Source organism: Eriocheir sinensis, unplaced genomic scaffold, assembly GCF_024679095.1.
Source record: "Eriocheir sinensis breed Jianghai 21 unplaced genomic scaffold, ASM2467909v1 Scaffold1525, whole genome shotgun sequence".
NCBI classification, from domain to species: Eukaryota; Metazoa; Arthropoda; class Malacostraca; order Decapoda; family Varunidae; genus Eriocheir; species Eriocheir sinensis.
In genome coordinates this window covers 1-18,279 of record NW_026110879.1, presented here as the reverse complement: position 1 = coordinate 18,279, position 18,279 = coordinate 1, and the positions used below count along the sequence as shown (strand labels likewise).

The following is an 18,279-nucleotide window of genomic DNA, read 5'->3' as shown; positions in this document are numbered from 1 at the left end:
CGTCTCATCTATCTCTAAGGCTGAACTCTTCTCTCAAACTTTTTCTAAAAACTTCACTCTGGACGATTCTGGGCATATTCCTCCTACTCATCCCCCCTCTGACTCCTTTATGCCTGTTATAAAGATTCTTCAAAATGATGTTTTCTATGCCCTCTCTGGCCTCAATCCTCAGAAGGCTTATGGACCTGATGGAGTGCCTCCTATTGTCCTTAAAAACTGTGCCTCCGTGCTGTCACCCTGCCTGGTCAAACTCTTTCGCCTCTGCCTGTCAACATCTACCTTTCCTTCTTGCTGGAAGTATGCCTTCATACAGCCTGTACCTAAGAAGGGTGACCGTTCCAATCCCTCAAACTACCGTCCTATAGCTTTACTTTCTTGTCTATCTAAAGCTTTTGAATCAATCCTTAACCGGAAGATTCGAAAGCACCTTCCACTTCTGACCTTCTATCTGATCGCCAGTATGGGTTCCGCAAGGCGTTCTACTAGTGATCTCTAGCCTTCTTAACTGACTCTTGGTCATCCTCTCTTAGCCGTTTCGGTGAAACTTTTGCTATTGCGCTGGACATATCAAAAGCTTTTGATAGGGTCTGGCACAAATCTTGCTTTCAAACTACCCTCCTACGGTTTCTATCCTTCTCTCTGTACCTTTATCTCCAGTTTCCTTTCTGACCTTCTATTTCTGACGTGGTAGACGGTCACTGTTCTTCCCTAAATCTATTAACAGTGGTGTCCCACAGGGTTCTGTCCTATCTCCCACTCTTTTTCTGTTGTTCATTGATGATCTTCTTTCCAAAACGAACTGTCCTATCCATTCCTACGCCGATGATTCCACTCTGCATTACTCAACTTCTTTTAATAGAAGACCCACCCTACAGGAACTTAACGACTCAAGGCTGGAGGCTGCAGAACGCTTAGCCTCAGACCTTACTATTATTTCCGATTGGGGCAAGAAGAACCTGGTGTCCTTCAACGCCTCAAAAACACAGTTTCTCCACCTATCCACTCGACACAATCTTCCAAAGAACTATATTCTTTGACAACACCCAGCTATCACCTTCCTCAACACTAAACATCCTCGGTCTATCCTTAACTCAAAATCTCCACTGGAAACTTCACATCTCATCTCTTACTAAATCAGCTTCCTCGAGGCTGGGCGTTCTGTACCGTCTCCGCCAGTTCTTCTCCCCTGCACAGTTGCTGTCCATATACAGGGGCCTTGTCCGCCCTCGTATGGAGTATGCATCTCATGTGTGGGGGAGCTCCACTCACACAGCTCTTCTGGGCAGAGTGGAGGCTAAGGCTCTTCGTCTCATCAGCTCTCCTCCTCATACTGATAGTCTTCTACCTCTTAAATTCCGCCGCAATGTTGCCTCTCTTTCTATCTTCTTTCGATATTTCCACGCTGACTGCTCTTCTGAACTTGCTAACTGCATGCCTCCCCCCCTCCCGCGGCCCCGCTGCACGCGACTTTCTACTCATGCTCATCCCTATACTGTCCAAACCCCTTATGCAAGAGTTAACCAGCATCTTCACTCTTTCATCCCTCACGCTGGTAAACTCTGGAACAATCTTCCTTCATCTGTATTTCCTCCTGCCTACGACTTGAACTCTTTCAAGAGGAGGGTATCAGGACACCTCTCCTCCCGTATTTGATCTTCCTTTCGGCCACCTCTTTTGTTTCTTTTTTAGGAGCAGCGAGTAGCGGGCTTTTTTTTCATTATTGTTTTCTTTTTTTGTGTGCCCTTGAGCTACCTCTTTTGTTGTAAAAAAAAAAAAAAACAAACACCTGATACCAACTACCACTGACGGGTCTGTAGAGGCTGTGGCCCCACAGCCTAACTAGCCCCATAAAGCAACCAAGAAGACGAAGAAACGGTGTCGCGCTGTGCCAGACTGGTGCCTTCAAATTCAGCTTAGCCTGTAATATATAAGTGCACAGCACAGCAGGTTTGATGTGCTGGTCTCTGCTTCCTAACATGGTGTCTCGTGGGCTGTGTTGTGTGTCTCATGTGTTGCATACAGTGTCCTGTATTATTCATTTAGGTAAAGATATATATACCTTATGTCCACATCTCATCCACCTTCCCTCTCTGAACGCCATCAGGTTTTGGGGCTTGTAGGGGTTAAGGTACGTAGATACTAGGTTTGTCATCTTTACTACCCAGCCTAACCCAGCTAATCTTACTTTTTAGACCAGGGAGCCAGGGGGGTCAACCGAGCTGGAAAGGTAACAAATTCTAACCCACAATGGTCCTTGTGTCTGCCCATGCATGAAAATTGAAGTCTGCCAGGCCTGTGATCTGAACATCACGGTAGAGATGGCAGGATGGTCTGAATGACTCCAATGGACATGACAAACGACTTACATTCTGACAAAATTTGGCTAATGTTAACGGTTTGTCTGTAAAAATGGTCAAAGTTGTCTAATTGCCATAAAAAGACGCTATTTGAACCATATTTCTGAACTTTGACCATTTTTACAGACAAACCGTTAACATTAGCCAAATTTTGTCGGAATGTAAGTTGTTTGTCTTGTCCATTGGAGTCATCTGCGACCATCCTGCCATCTCTACCGTGATGTTCAGATCAGGACCAAAGTCAGGGTCTTAATAAATGCTATGGGGCTACAACTTTGACATGACCTCATGACCTTGTCCACCACTGCAGGCCTGGCAGACTTCAGTTTTCATGCATGGGCAGACACAAGGACCATTGCTATGTGGGTTAGAATTTGTTACCTTTCCAGCTAGGTTGACCCCCCCTGGCTCCCGGTCTATATGAAGGTTACGTAATTAACATACAGCAATGCAAAGCTGACTTCATGTACTACAACTTAAGTTTTGTCACTATACATGATGTGGATCTGGACCTAAAGTAAATAAATTATAGGTAAATTTTTCCTTTACATTTACTGTAATATATGAACATAAGTATTTTTTGGGGTGAATTTTGATATGCTTTTAACTGATGTTACATTCTTTCCTGTCATAAATCACATTTTCTAACTGCACAACCCCCTTCGCCCTCCCACCCCCAGCAATACCACTAAAATCAGTCATTTGAAATTAAAAAAAAACACCCAACAAGAAACACAATCAGAACTCACCAGGCCACCTGCCTACAAGGCTGGTACTATAGTATTTTTAATCTTAGATAACGGGGGTTTGCAATGGAAAGTATATATAAAATTGTATAACTACTGGTAAATCTTAAGAATAGCGGCTCCTAGCGGATGCGCTTTTAGGGCACGGTGTGGTGGTAATTACAACATTTCTAGCACGCACGACGGGGTTTTGACAAGCAGACAGGCGTGTTTATGTCACAAGGGGTGTATTTTTCCGCGCGGGCTCTTCCCTTTCTTCACCCTGGAGCTCACAGTCTCATCGCCCATCGACTTAGAAGAAATCGTGAGGCCAGTATGGAAAAATACACCCTTGTGACATAAACACGCCTGTCCGCTTGTCAAAACCCCGTCGTACATTCTAGAAATGTTGCAATTATCACCACACCGTGCCCTAAATGCACTCCCGCTAGGAGCCGCTATTATTATGATTTACTTATCTCCATTATAATGTAAGGCCCAGCACCTCGATAGCTAGCACTAGTAGTACTATGATTGCTAGTAGTGACACTAACACCTCTCAGGAAGCGGAAAGTATAGAAGGTGCCACTGCTGCCTACTGTTGACAATTCAGAGGAAGATAAGGATTATGAGGAATATGCTAGTATTTTCGGTGGTACCGGTGACTCTTCCAAATCTGAACCAGAACCTGATAACTCTGATTTTATAACTTTAATTTCAGTATCAGCAGTCCCTAAGCTGATTGGCAGGGCATCTGGCCAGGCTCCACTGTGAGACTCAACAGCTGCAACCAGGCAGCTGCAATGGACCAGTGGACCAGTGCAATGGACCATCTGTCAATGCTACCTAGATAATACATTTAGGTAGCATCGACAGATGTGTGTGTGTCCAACTTAGCCTTGAATCCTTATATACTTCTTTCATTTACTATCTCCTCATCCAAACTGTTTCATACATCAATTTGTCTATATAGGAAACTACTTTTTGACGTCTCTTCTACAATCACTCATTTTCACTCTCCTTCCATGTCATCTAGTATCTCATGTAACCCATACCATCAAGTTATCAAGTCCCCCCTTTCTCTCCTTTTTCCAACGTTGGTAGATGCAACTTTGCCAATCTTTCATCACATGGCAAGTCCCTGATACTTGGCACAATCTTTGTTGCCACTCTATGAACTCTCCAACATCCTTATATCCTTTTTCTTGTAGGGTGACCACACTACAGCTGCATACTCCAGTCTAGGTCTAATCAGTGATATAATCATCTCTCTGATCATCTCTTCAACCATATATGCAAAAGCCAGCCTTATTCTTCTCAACAAGTTATATGTTTCCCCTGTAATTTTGCTAATATGTCTCTTCGGGGTAAAATTTCCAGTCACTGTAACACCCAGATCTTTTACCTTTTCTGATCTACTCAACCTCTCACCATTCAACACATAATTTCCTTTTACTCTCCTCACACTCTTTCCAAACTCCATTACTTTACATTTCTATAGATTAAACTCTATTTCCCATCTGTAACTCCACTTCAATATCTTGTTCAGATCCTCCTGCATCACTCCACAATCTTCCTCACTCAGCTTTTTTTTAACAACTTGGCAACAACTGCAAAAAAGGCTCATGTAGCTATTCACACTGTCATATTATTTATATAGATTGCAAACATGATTGGTGCCAGTACTGATCCTTGGGGCACTCCACTTTCGACCTTCCTCCACGATGACTCCCAATCTTTTACCAATGTTCTCATCTCTCTATTAATCAAGATATTTTCCATCCATCTCAGCAAACCACCCCTCAGACCACAGCAACCTCCTATGCGGAACTTTGTCCAAGGGGTGTGTGTGTGTGTGTAATTTATTTTCTTTTATATTCTTACTTATCTCAGGTCTGTACTAAAATGTCGCTATTATTTCATGTATACAAAGTTGTTTGTATTTATTTTTGAAGGAAAGAGATTATTTTAGCACAAAGTATATGCGTTAGCTTTTTATTAAGATGTTACTATAATTTAATGTTTACAGTGAGTGTCTAGTGTTTATTTTTTAATGGAAATAATTATTTCACCACAGTATACATATATGCATTAATTTTAGTAAAACATTCCTATTATTTCATGTGTACAAAGAGTTTCAATGTTTATTATTTAATGAAAAGTATTCTTTCACCACAAAGTATATGCATTTTTTTATGTTCCTATAATTTCATGATTACAGAGTTTCTAGTCTTTATTTTGTAAAGGAAAGTATTACCTATTTCACCACAAAGTATATGCATTACTATAAGCAAGTTTTCAGAGGCTGCATAACATGTATTGCTTTTTTCTTATATTGAAAGTTAAGAGGCTGTGAAGAGGCTGCAACTGATTTTGCTATATTTTGTAAGTATTTCTAATAAAACTCAAGTTTAAATATGTTGCTTTTAAACTTTGGTGTATTTACCTAGTGGTATTGTACAGGGTTCGAACAAAGCTTATAAGTCCTGTCTCCATATATATATTCATCCAGTTTCTCTTTAAACGTGTGTGTGTGTGTGTGTGTGTGTGTGTGTGTGTGTATATATATATATATATATATATATATATATATATATATATATATATATATATATATATATATATATATATATATATATATATATATATATATATATATATATATATATATATATATATATATATATATATATATATATATATATATATATATATATATATATATATATATATATATATATATATATATATATATATATATATATATATATATATATATATATATATATATATATATATATATATATATATATATATATATATATATTTATATATATATTTACGTTGCTGCCTATTACGCCGGTAGGCTTCTTCCAGTTGGGGCCTGATGGTCGGCACAGCCCGTTCTGGCGCACGCGAGTGTTTATAGTGGCGCCATCTTGCACTGGCTCATGCTGTCCTCCGGGCTCATCTTTAATCCTAGAATCTAGAGTCCGGGTTGATGGGTGGTCTTCTGGACAGCATGTGGGTAGATTTAAGCCACTCGGCGGCTGAAAATCCCAGCTTGGTGGCACCAGGCGGATTGAACTCGCATCCTCCTGAACGCGGTGCTGTTACTCTGTCGATTCAGCCACCGCCTCATAACATATATATATATATATATATATATATATATATATATATATATATATATATATATATATATATATATATATATATATATATATATATATATATATATATATATATATATATATATATATATATATATATATATATATATATATATATATATATATATATATATATCAGGCTGGGATTCTGTGAAAAATCTACCACCAGTATCAGTAGTCAGTAGCGAGCCGCGTCCAATCGAGTATCGGTAGATCGGTGAATTTTCAGAAATCTACCGATCGTTATAGATTCAGTATCGTTAGATTAAAAAACTCTATAATTATATAATAAAAAAATGCTTTTAAAGGCCCATAACACACATTTTAAGTTATTTCTCTCTTATTTCGGTTAACTTAAGAATAGAAGTAAATTAGAGTCTTTTAATACATTTTTTAAGTTCAAAAATACATAACTTATTTAATAAATGAATTTCTCCCTCATACAAAACACTCACTCAACACACAGCATATCCTAACCTCTGGTTCGTAACAATATGATTAAATAGTTCACTGACTTGATCAAAACTTTTTTAATGTAAAATAAAGTTTAAAAAAGGAAAATCACTTGAAAAGTTAAAAGCACAAAACGATTAAGTGCTGCTGCCGCGGCGGGTGGACTTAAAAACACTGCCACTTAAGGGGGGATCCTCGATTCAGAAAAACTTTTTTATTATTGCCATTAGAAACTTCCCGTTTTCTAGTATTGAAGAGCATGAAAAGAAATGGGTTTGCCATAAGTTTCATAGATATCTGATTTTTTTTTTTTTTTTTTATAAATATTTTTGTTAAAATTTTTGGGTTTTTTTAAGTTTTAATATCTCTCTTCTAAATACTTGCAGAACATTTTACTTGGCATTTTCTGAAAGTATGATGTATATGGAAACTTTTCATCTTATTTTATTTTCCGTAATTTGTTTATTTTCAAAAGTATGAATAAATAAGTAAAAATATCCACATTTTAAAGAAAACTTTACCTTCAAACGCATGTACTTTATAGAAGCAAGATCAACAAAAATCTTCATTTTATAAGATTAAATTATTCTTTATGTCCCACTAACTGGAGAACTGAAAAGAAAAAATAAGAATTGATGTAAGTGGTGATGAGATATTTCCAATCAGATATCTAGTAACTCACTAAAAAACAACATTTTGAGAAAAATCATGTTTAAAGATTTTACATGTGAATTTCACATAGAAATATTAATCCTACAGTTTTTTTGCACAATACATAACATTTTTTCCAGAATTCTATAAGGAACGTAAAGCAGTCATTGTTTTTGTTTTGGAAACGAAAAAAAAAAAATATATGGTAAATGTTGATGTCTTTTGGTGGTCACTACGGTTCCTTAAAATTTTCTCTCCACCATATCCCTCCACTTTTTCATCCTTGCCTTATCTTAGATCTTTTCCTCCACTTGGAAGGATATTTCATTGATGACTTTTTAGAGTCTTTTCTTTTCTAGTTTGACCTCGGTTCCAGATTCTGATGTCCTCCAAAAGATTTCATGGAGCAAGGAACATCTCAATGTATCCTTTGTTATGTTCCAAGACGGTCATCATGTGGAAAGCAAACATAGTTGTTTGAGCACCATGAAACTTGGTTTTCAGCATCTTTCCACAGTTTGCTATGGAAGGATTCATTTTGTTTATTTGCGTTCTCCTTTTAAACATCGTGAGAGAGAAAGAGTAGGTTGTGTCAAGTCTATATATACACCAAGCACAAGTTTGAAGTTCACCTCTGAAAAGGTCGTTTTATTTTCATATTTTTATGAGAGGTGGTGAGTCTCTTCTCAGCCAAAGGCTTTCTTATAAAAAACACCAAAGAATCCACCCTTCTGGACATCTGCTATGTTTTTGGAATTTCATCTGTGCTTGTCAGATGGAAAACTGCGCGCCACTCACGCCGAGTCAGTCCTGCATGGCAGCAGCAGCCTCTCGCACCACCAAACTGTCATACTGCAGTATGTAATAAAAACATACTTCAATGGTCTAAATAACGTATAAACAATAAATATACTGACCTCACTGCATATGGCAACAGTACGCACTCAGCGCTGCCTCGTGGGGGTGGGATTTAACAGCGCTGAGACAACTTTAAAATTTAAAGTTCTCGTACGGCTGGCGCGGCACTGAACTCTCCGAGCCCGGGACTACTTGAAACCATGAAAACCTAACAATGACAAATTTGAGCCCAAACCATGATTTGAATCGAGGATACCCCCTTAAAACACTAGGCGATGAGGCTGAGCACGTTGTCGAGAGCGTAGGAGCTAGAGCGTAGGTGTAGGCTACTCGCGTCGGCAGGCCAAACAGAAGGGGCTCCCGCCAAAACTTTTTGGCGGAGCGAGAATCTCTTAGGTCGTGGCTGCCTCTGATTGGCTGAGAACGCCCAGAACGGCCGGTGATTGGCTAAGCGTGATGACGTCAAAGTAATACCTGGAATTTCCTGCTAACTGCTTCCCATAGATGCGCTCGAACGTGTTGAAACTTGTCCGTTTCATTTTGCCGGGGTCGTCTTCTCTTAAGTCTTAACAAAAAAGTCCCGCGCTCGCTTTTTCAATCTACCGATACCGATTGACTGCCAATCATGCGATCGGTAGCGGTATTCGGTAGTTTCTTCAAAATACCGAATGATCGGTATTTGTGGCAGTAATCTGCCGGTAGTACCGATCCCAAATGTCAATCGGTAGTCAGCTCTGATATATATATATATATATATATATATATGTATATATATATATATATATATATATATATATATATATATGTGTATGTATATGTATATATATATATATATATATATATATATATATATATATATATATATATATATATATATATATATATATATATATAGAGAGAGAGAGAGAGAGAGAGAGAGAGAGAGAGAGAGAGAGAGAGAGAGAGAGAGAGAGAGAGAGAGAGAGAGAGAGAGAGAGAGAGAGAGAGAGAGAGAGAGAGAGAGAGAGAGAGAGAGAGAGAGAGAGAGAGAGAGAGAGAGAGAAATTCCAGTCCAGTATCATTGCAAGCGCAGGGGTCCCATACAGCTGGAAGATTCGGGTTAGATCGCATGGGTAAATTTATTTTTTATACATATATGCATTGATACATACATATACATACATTGTACATTTTAGAAGTTTGTTGGTAGCATATAAGTACAGGTAACTCTCGATTTACGCGAGTTTGGTTTACGCGTTTTTTAAATAACGTGGGGTCCAAAATCCAAAGAAATGTTTAATTTAGGCGTTTTTTCACTTATACGCGATATTTTATGGAGTGGCCACCAGATGTCTCACGCAACTGGACTCACACGGCCACACAGCTGAGCTCAGTTCTTCCCGCGCGCCACTTGAACAACAATACCGTACCTGCGCTGCTACGCTAGTACCGGTACTAACGGTACCAACAATACGGTACGGTACCGGTACCAGTCTGCTCGGTACCGGTACCAATACTAGCCAGCCCCTCATGGTGTCCCTCATTTCTTCCTCACACGAGAGAGGCTGAGAATGAGTGCCCGAGTGGATATCTCGGTTCTGGTGACACGCGGCATGCAGCTGTTTGCTGTGTGGGTGTGGTTGTGTGGTTTGTAAACAATGCAAATGGCGGCCTGGCTGGGATTGTGTGAAATAACTCCTCGTACAAGACTCATGATGTACAGTTTCTGATAATTATCATATTTACCCCATTATTCTCACTAATATTAATAATTAATAATGAACACATGGACATTTTTTTCCAATATGATTTTTTATGTAGCTTGTACTGCTCCTTAGTCATACAATCTTAAGCCACCTGTGACATCAAGATCAAGATCATACAAATGGCACCCGACGGAAAAACGGGATAACAGCAAGGCATGGACGATCTTCCACCGATTTAGTCTTTGTATAGTAGTTATTAGATCGCCCTGTATTCTATGGTAACATATTATGGGACAGCTACGGACTATGAAGGATTATAAACAATAATAAAGGTAAGTTTGCCGTTGTTATTGGATAAGACGAAAAACAGACCCTTAAAAACATCTCAAAAAAGAAAAAAATCATAAAAAATTTGTACTTTCAGCGTATAACGCGCAGGGCTAAACTTTCAGGCATTTTTTATGTGAAAAAATGCGCGCTATACGCCGAAAATTACGGTATTTATTTTTCGACAGAAACCTACCTCTTGTTTGATTTACATTGTTTTTGAATTACGCGACCTCTTCAAGAACGCAACACTCGCGTAAATCGAGAGTTACCTGTACAACATAAATCTGGGAGATTTAAATTATCTTAAAAGTACTAATTTTATGTTACTTGAGCGAACATTACTTTTAAAATCTTGTTCATTTCTGTAATTTGGACTGCAAAAAATTACCCTCGAAACAACACTACTTACTTTAGAACTACATGTTCTAACAAAAAAGTAATATACTGGCAAGGAAAAAAAATGTTATATTCATATAACATGTATAATCTTCGTTTATACAGGCTGGTGCTGTAATATATATTTTTAAAAGATACATGGAAACTGGGTCAGGTATTTTATGAATATATATATATATATATATATATATATATATATATATATATATATATATATATATATATATATATATATATATATATAATTAACTAGATGAATTAGATTAGTTACTGTTAACAACAATACATTGAAACTGGTTTACCTCAAATTTATGCGTCTGTTCTTACGTGCAAATTCATCAAGGACTTCATGATCAAGATTTGTGTCACAATAGACAAAGTAAGGCCAGTCCATTTAAACGACTTTCACTCATTGTGTTCCAAAGGTACGTTTTAAGCAAGGGTACTAAAGGATCGGTCATTGGTGGAAGTGCTAACAGGTAGGGTTGAAAAAATTGCAATAAGGTGGAAGATTTTGGATATGTGCCCAATTTTTTGGCACATGCCAATGTCTCAACAACTTGCTTTGACCTCATGAGATTCACGACGCTTCCAATAACTTTGCCCCCGTAGATATTCATCTTCAACGAGATATGCATGTCCATCAAGAAATTTTCCATAAAATTCAACTGCCTCCTTCAGTTCACTAAAATCAGTATCAACTGAAAGCGAGGGAACAAGATTTCCCAACAAAAACTCCTAATGTGTTTAGGTGCAAACCTTTCCCTGAGTTGTGCTATAACAGTGTCCGAAAATGGGAGGAAAATAGCTCTTCTATAGTACTCCTATGGCGTTGCTGTTGGAGGGTAAGTCTTAATTATGTTTCTGATGACCACTGATTGTTCAAGGCTTCTGGATGATATCTCCGTACCTTTCCTCAGCTTGGGCAAAAAGTTGGTTGAACTTATTTCCATCACGATTGGACTGAAATGCATTTATGCAGCTGTGTAGTTACACTTCCAAGAGCACCCATCAGTTCTTGTTGTGACCCCTGCAGCTTTTCTGGCAAGGGTTTAGTGACGCTTAGAACTGAGGTGAGCACTTCCAAACTCATGAGAAAACCTGGGTCACTTATTGCTTTAGATTAGGCTTGGCTGCGGATTTTTCACCTAACGTGTTATTGCAGTAATTATTCTTAATCATTATTTCATTATTTACCTACCTGATTAACTGAATTATCCGGGGCATCAGCCGAGTCAGTGGTGACTTTCTTACACCAGATAGAGTACGTACGTGAAGCGTTTTCTGGCGTTTTGTGACCAAGGAGGAAATATGTAAAGAATGGAAAGGCACAAATCCCAAGCCTGCGTGAATTCAAGAAATGACACACGCTATAGAAAAAAAGTACTACATAAACAGAAAATGAAGTCTATCAATCATAATTTTCAGAAATTTGGAATTTGTGGTCAGAAAATATTATACGGATAACATGAATAGGCTACGGCCACGTGAGCCTACGTCGTCAATGAATGTTTCTCAAAATAGATCACCTGCTCTTATTCAACTCAGCAGCTCCATTGTTCAGGCGCTGAACATACAATAGTTACTCAGCCACTCTACACTGTCCACTCTCAAGCACAAAACGGTCATTAAAGGTAGTAATATAGCGGCAAAGGTCGACCTTACAGGTCCCATACGCGTCTCGCGTCGCCTGCCACTCTCCCCGTCATAGTACAGAATCATATTACATACTCACCACTGTCACCAGACAAATGCACTTGGTGCGTATAATTATATAGTCCTCTAATCACTTTGACTGAGCCTTACACCTAAAATCAAGTAAATATGAGAGGCAAGAAGGCGAGAAGGCACACTTACGACTTTCGTGCTCTCTCTCTCTGCCAGAGCCATCCCAATCTCGTATTCTTCTTCTTCCTGTCTCCCCGCTCCCGCTACAAACACCCCTCCGCCGCTTTCAGTTGACAAATTGACATCGCACTCTGCACACAATTTTATGAACCCATCATTTAACACCTCACTTTTTTTTTTTTCACTCAGAGCACACCTTATATCCTACCATTAACTCAAAACAAAACTTGGTCAGTCGGTGCCACTGAGCTCTCAACTCCACACACACACACACACACACACACACACACACATTCGTAATCGGAATACTAATATACATATTCCTATTATTTTCCTGTGACGTTTATTTATTCATTATCATTTTTCCTTGCAAAAGGGGGGGGGCCATGGCCCCATGGACCCCCCCCTCGGTACGCCACTGTGTGTGTGTGTGTGTGTGTGTGTGTGTGTGTGTGTGTGTGTAATCAAATTATCCTCACGTAGAACACTTCATTCCCTCTAAATAAATTTCATCTCAGAAGTATATAAAAAAATCCCTTTCGTTATGATCATACCAGAATGGGAACACATGCAGGGCTGAAGGACAAAAGGTTACACAGTAATACAATATTCACTTACACCGAGTATTCTACGTGTGACCAAATAAGGTAATCTTCCAAGATATTTTACTTGACAGCAATACTCTTATGCCTTCCTACAACTTCAGCGGTAATAAGAGGGGAGTTCCAAGACACCTCTCTAAACAAATCTGAACCTTTCTATCGTCTTTTTTAACTGTCCTCTTTGCGGGAGCGAACGTTTTTTTTCTTCTTTTTAGTCGTTTGGTGCCTCTTACTGAAAAAAAAAAAATTCCGGCATCGCATGTAAAGATTCGTTTTAGTACCGTGCCAGTATTTCTTTACCTATCTTATGAAACATCACTAGCTCTTCATATATCTTTTCTACAAACATTCAACAGTCATGGAAACGCTTTCAAAATCCAACTCAAGGACTATTTATTGTTGAAAATAGGGAATAATATTCACGAATGCGTAGCCTCCTCTGGCGGCGGCTGCGGTGGCACCAAATAGCTCGCAGAGGGTTTAGGGTGGGGGAGCATATTTAAACCTAAGTCTATATATACCAAGTCAAGTGTCTCTGCTTCAAAACTGCGACCGGTACGCGCAGGAGGCGGTTTTGGGGCGGAGCAGCGGGATGACGTCACTTGGAGCTCCCCCCCCAAAAAAAAAAAAAAAAAAAATTCCCACCAGTTCAGGGGTGACTAAAGTTGGGGCCGTATGTGCACTCTGGATGTGCATTTTCGCCTTCTTTCACAGCGCGTTCAGGCATGCCACTGACGAAAAAATGTCTTTTTTTATTGTGCTATTGCGTGACTGTAATTTCAATGACAACAAACGGCGGTGTGGGGTGTAAGGGAAGGCATGTTGAAGAGATTGATTTAAATTAGTACGCCTTTCCTCGTTTTCTCTAAATCCCTGTTTCTACATTCTCTAGTTTGGCTCCAAGTAGTGTCACGCATAAACCACGCCTAGGCCGTGTCTCCTCCCACAAACCTGCGTGTGACTTGACTTAGTGTATATGGACTTAGATTTAAACTATTCCAACCGAACTTTACGACCTACTAACGGGGGGGCTTCGCCCCTTCGATCCCCGCTTCTAACCAGGGGGGCTGCACCCACCCTTGCCCCCTCCCCCCCCACATGTATATGCGACTTATTTCTGCCAGGAGGTATTTCTCGCAACACCGGCTGCACCGCCGCCGCGACCGCCGCCAGAGGAGGCTACGCTTTCGTGAATATTATCCCTTATTTTCAACAATAAATAGTCCTTGAATTGGATTTTGAAAGGGTTTCCATGATTGTTAAACGTTTGTAGAAAAGATATATGGAGCTAGTGCTGTTTCATAAGGTAGGTAATGAAATGCTGGCACGGTACTAAAACGAATCTTAAACCCATGACTATTTGAGAAAGATTGAAAGGGAGCAGAAACATTAGGGAAGATAAAAAAAAAAGTCCATGCATTTCCTTCTCAGCTAGTTAGGGTTAAAGAAGACAAAATAAATAAAACCAAAACAGCAGGGAGGAGGCGTAGAGAGAGGAACATAATTGCAGGTAATAACATGTCACGAAAAAGCCTGAAAAATGAAATGGGGGATATTAGAGGAACGAAAGACGTGGAAAGAGAACAAGGAAGGGGAAGAGGAAAAGGAGAAAAAGAAAAAGGAAACAAGCAGAAACACACATTTTCGATATATCACTATTGGGAGCAAGCATGGCTACTATCTCCATGGTCTGGAGGGACAATACAATACACACTACTACCCACTACACAGAGGCAGCGCTGAAAGTCCCACATTAACAACAAACTGATGAAACGCAAAGTAACAAAATAATGTCAAGAAGTCTCCCTCCATAATTAAATACCTGGTAATTAGCTGTACACACCTGCGAGTCGGCAAACTGAACTAATTTTGAACGCGTCTCTCCATCCCAGGTGCGTCGTGGGCAGCTTCCCCCTCACCAGCGCCGCGCCTCGTCCTGTCCTTCCACTGCTCGCCGAGACTCGCGCCTCGAACCTTTTTTCTCAGTCTTGCTTCATCCTATCCTTCCATTCGTCATTATTTCGCGCCCTTCTACTCCCTTCAGTAAGTTTTGGTCTTTCCTCATCCACTGCTTGATCTTATTCACTGATATTTGTGCTTCTCAACTTTCCTCCTTTCCCGTACTTCTACTACATTACATTACGAATTCGTGCTTCAGTCACTGACTTAGTGCTTAGTTTTGTTCTTGCTTCAGAATTTCTTTCAACACTAAGTGAACAATAAGGAAACAGTGAAGAAGTAGATTGGAGTAGCAGTAAAGATTTATACCACAACACGCATAGACTGGACATAATAAATTTTTGCCAGACGTAATTACTTTACTGTTTTTTGTTTTTTCCTTTGCTGTGAACAATAAACACCTGCCTCGCCTTCCCGCCCAACCAGCCACACACAAATCAATGTTAAATTATCCTCTTTTTCCAAGTTAATCCCTCACGACCGGTTAACTCAGCATCGGGACATGATCACACACAGCCCAGAGTCATCACGTTACCTTGTCAAGTCTTAAAAACTATAGTAATCACGAAAAAAAATCTAAAAAATATTCTGTAAGTTCACCACGGCACTGCCAATCGTCTACTGAAGTCTGTTCTTACTTCTTACATGTGTTGGTATCCTTCCGCGCCGCCAAGTAGTTACCAATTTCGTGTTGCCTTTTAGACTTTATAGACTTGACCCGTGAACTAGTCTTACAGGTTGGGTGTATTATTAGATCAGGTAAGGCTAAAATCATGAACTGCTCTTTTTCAGAAATGATTTATTTATAAAGAAATTACAACAACGTACGATCATTCAACGTTATCCTAAACACCCACCCACCCACCCACACCCACCCACACACACACACAGGGATTGTAACCAGAGTCAAACCCTTACACTCCTTGGTCGTAACAGAGGAACTAACAAAATTGGGATATTATGTAACCTTACATTGACGGAAACGAAAGCGAAGCTTGTTACAGGGAAAAAAAATGAAGCTTATTTCCACGTCGCGTTTCCTCGATTCTGCATGAAGTGGCGAAGGAAACAACATGAAATATATAAGTGATCATGGTAAGATATAAACTGAGGAGGAGAGATGGTAAATAAATACCAATGAAGTACAGATGATATTTGACATGAACTAGCCAATGGTGGGCTACATGCAATGGTTTGGCTGTGCTTCATTACGCTTCGGTGCCGCCCGAGACTCCGGCTACCTTGACGCTGCCTCCAGCCCCTCCCGCCCTGCCCGAGCTGGTGCCTGCAAAGAGGTTGTTAGAGTAAAGAAACCAATAAAGCTCAGTTGTGAAGGCAAGGGATGAAGTAAGTGACAAATGCGGGGTATAAAGAGCAGGATAGCAGCAGTCGTACCATAACAGGAGTAACATTATCATAATAGAACTATAGTGGCATCAACGTTTAAATAGTCATCACCATCAGCTTATAACAATAAAAAGGTATAGAATTACCAATATTAAAGAAAAATCGACAGGCATTTCCTTCACCTAAACATTCGCTGGAGTAGAAATGCAAAGTATTGGTGGTCATTTGATTTGATATGATTTCACTCAGGCTTAAGATCACCTCGTCTAGACCGCTGGGTCGTTGTGGTCCGAATATTCATGTAAAGTTGTAAGTAAATCAACACAACCCACATCACCCCAACACACTCCCGCGTAGCACAGGCAGTTCTCCCTTACCTTCTTCATACATGATATTTTCGAGGCTGTGTCGCTGCCGCTCGGTGTCCCTGGCGCCCTTGGGTTGCTTCTGTATGTAGGAGTAGCCCACGAAGCCGGCGGCGGCCACCACGAACAGCACCGCGATGACGATGCCAGCGATGCCGCCCCCTGAGAGTCCTGAGTCTGTGCGAGGGAGAGATGGTGAGGAGGAGAGGGAGGTGGTGACGGAGGCACAGGAGGTGGAGGGAGGATAGTGCCACCCCCTGTGAGTCCCCCCGAGGTGTCTGTAGAAAGGAGAGGGAAGGGAAGAGGAGGAGAAGGTGGTAGTGATGGAGGTATAGGAGGTGGAGAGAGGATAGTGCCACTCCCTGTGATTCCCTCCGAGGTGTCTGTAGAAGGGAGGAAACATGGAAACATGGACTATCAGGCAGCAGAAAGCCTGTTGGCTCATTACTAGGCTGCCTGCGTTCAGTGATTTAATCAATCCGTTTGCCATAGGAGTGGCTTGCAGGGAAGGATTAAAGCACTTGTGTACCTACTCTTGGGAACGTTCAGTTCACACCCGTTGCAGCATAGTGGCGATCAATGCGTTTCTTGAAGGAGTTGATGGTCTCTGCGCTAACCACTTCTGCAGGAAGGCTGTTCCAGTGGCGAACAACTCTATTTGAGAAATAACTCCTGCCGATGTCGGTATTGCATCGCTTTGCTTGAATTGTTTTTCCGTTGTTTCTTGTTCTCAGGTTAGTTTGTAGCATGAAGAGTTTGGAGTGATCAACGTTGCTGAGCTTGTTCAGGTACTTAAAGACTTGTATCATGTCTCCCCGCAGTCGTCTCTTTTCCAACGTGAAGAGGTTGAGTCGCTCGAGTCGTTCTTCATAGGGTTTCGTCCTCAGTGATGGTATCATCTTCGTGGCGCGGCGCTGTACTCTCTCAAGTAATTCAATGTCTTTCCTGTAATTAGGAGACCAGAATTGCACGGCGTATTCCAGGTGGGGCCTTACCAGCGAATTATACAAGGATAACATAACTCCCGGCGTCTTGTATTCGAAGTTCCTCGATATGAACCCAAGCATTGTATTGGCTTTCTTACAGGCGGACTTGCAGTGTTTTGTTTGTTTCAAGTCACTGCTGATGGTGACCCCGAGGTCTCTTTCCTCTTGCACAACATGTAGTGGTTCGCCAACCATGTGGTATATGTGGTTGCTGTTTCTGGATCCGATATGCATTACTTTACATTTTGTAGTGTTGAAGGACATCTGCCATTTTTCCGACCACCGAGTGATCAGGTCCAGGTCTCTCTGGATAATTTCGCAGTCTGCTGTCGTGAGGGCCTTCCCACCCACCTTTGTGTCGTCGGCAAATTTTGAAAGATTGGATTTTAATCCTAGTTCTAGGTCGTTGATATATATGATGAAAAGTATGGGTCCCAGCACTGACCCCTGTGGCACTCCACTTGTGACCGGGAGCCACTCGGAGGCCTGTCCGTTGAGTACAACTCGTTGTTTTCTTTCATTGAGCCAGTCTTTGATCCACGCT

General features: G+C 40.4%; 1 protein-coding gene across 1 annotated transcript; it reads right to left on the bottom strand.

The window, feature by feature from the left end:
• Positions 1-15,910: 15,910 nt before the first annotated feature.
• Positions 15,911-18,185, bottom strand: LOC126990287 (uncharacterized). Its single transcript, XM_050848851.1, has 2 exons — positions 16,762-18,185; positions 15,911-16,322 (listed from the first exon to the last, which is right to left on the bottom strand). The coding sequence occupies exons 1-2, from the start codon at positions 17,237-17,239 to the stop codon at positions 16,246-16,248; spliced, it is 555 nt and encodes a 184-aa protein (XP_050704808.1). The 5' UTR covers positions 17,240-18,185; the 3' UTR covers positions 15,911-16,245.
• Positions 18,186-18,279: the final 94 nt, after the last annotated feature.

Excerpts from the sequence above, each read along its gene's own strand:
- LOC126990287 (XM_050848851.1), bottom strand. The coding sequence starts at position 17,239 with ATGGCAAACGGATTGATTAAATCACTGAACGCAGGCAGCCTAGTAATG. Across the intron at positions 16,323-16,761 it reads AAATATCATGTATGAAGAAG|GCACCAGCTCGGGCAGGGCG; the intron begins GTAAGGGAGAAC and ends ACCTCTTTGCAG.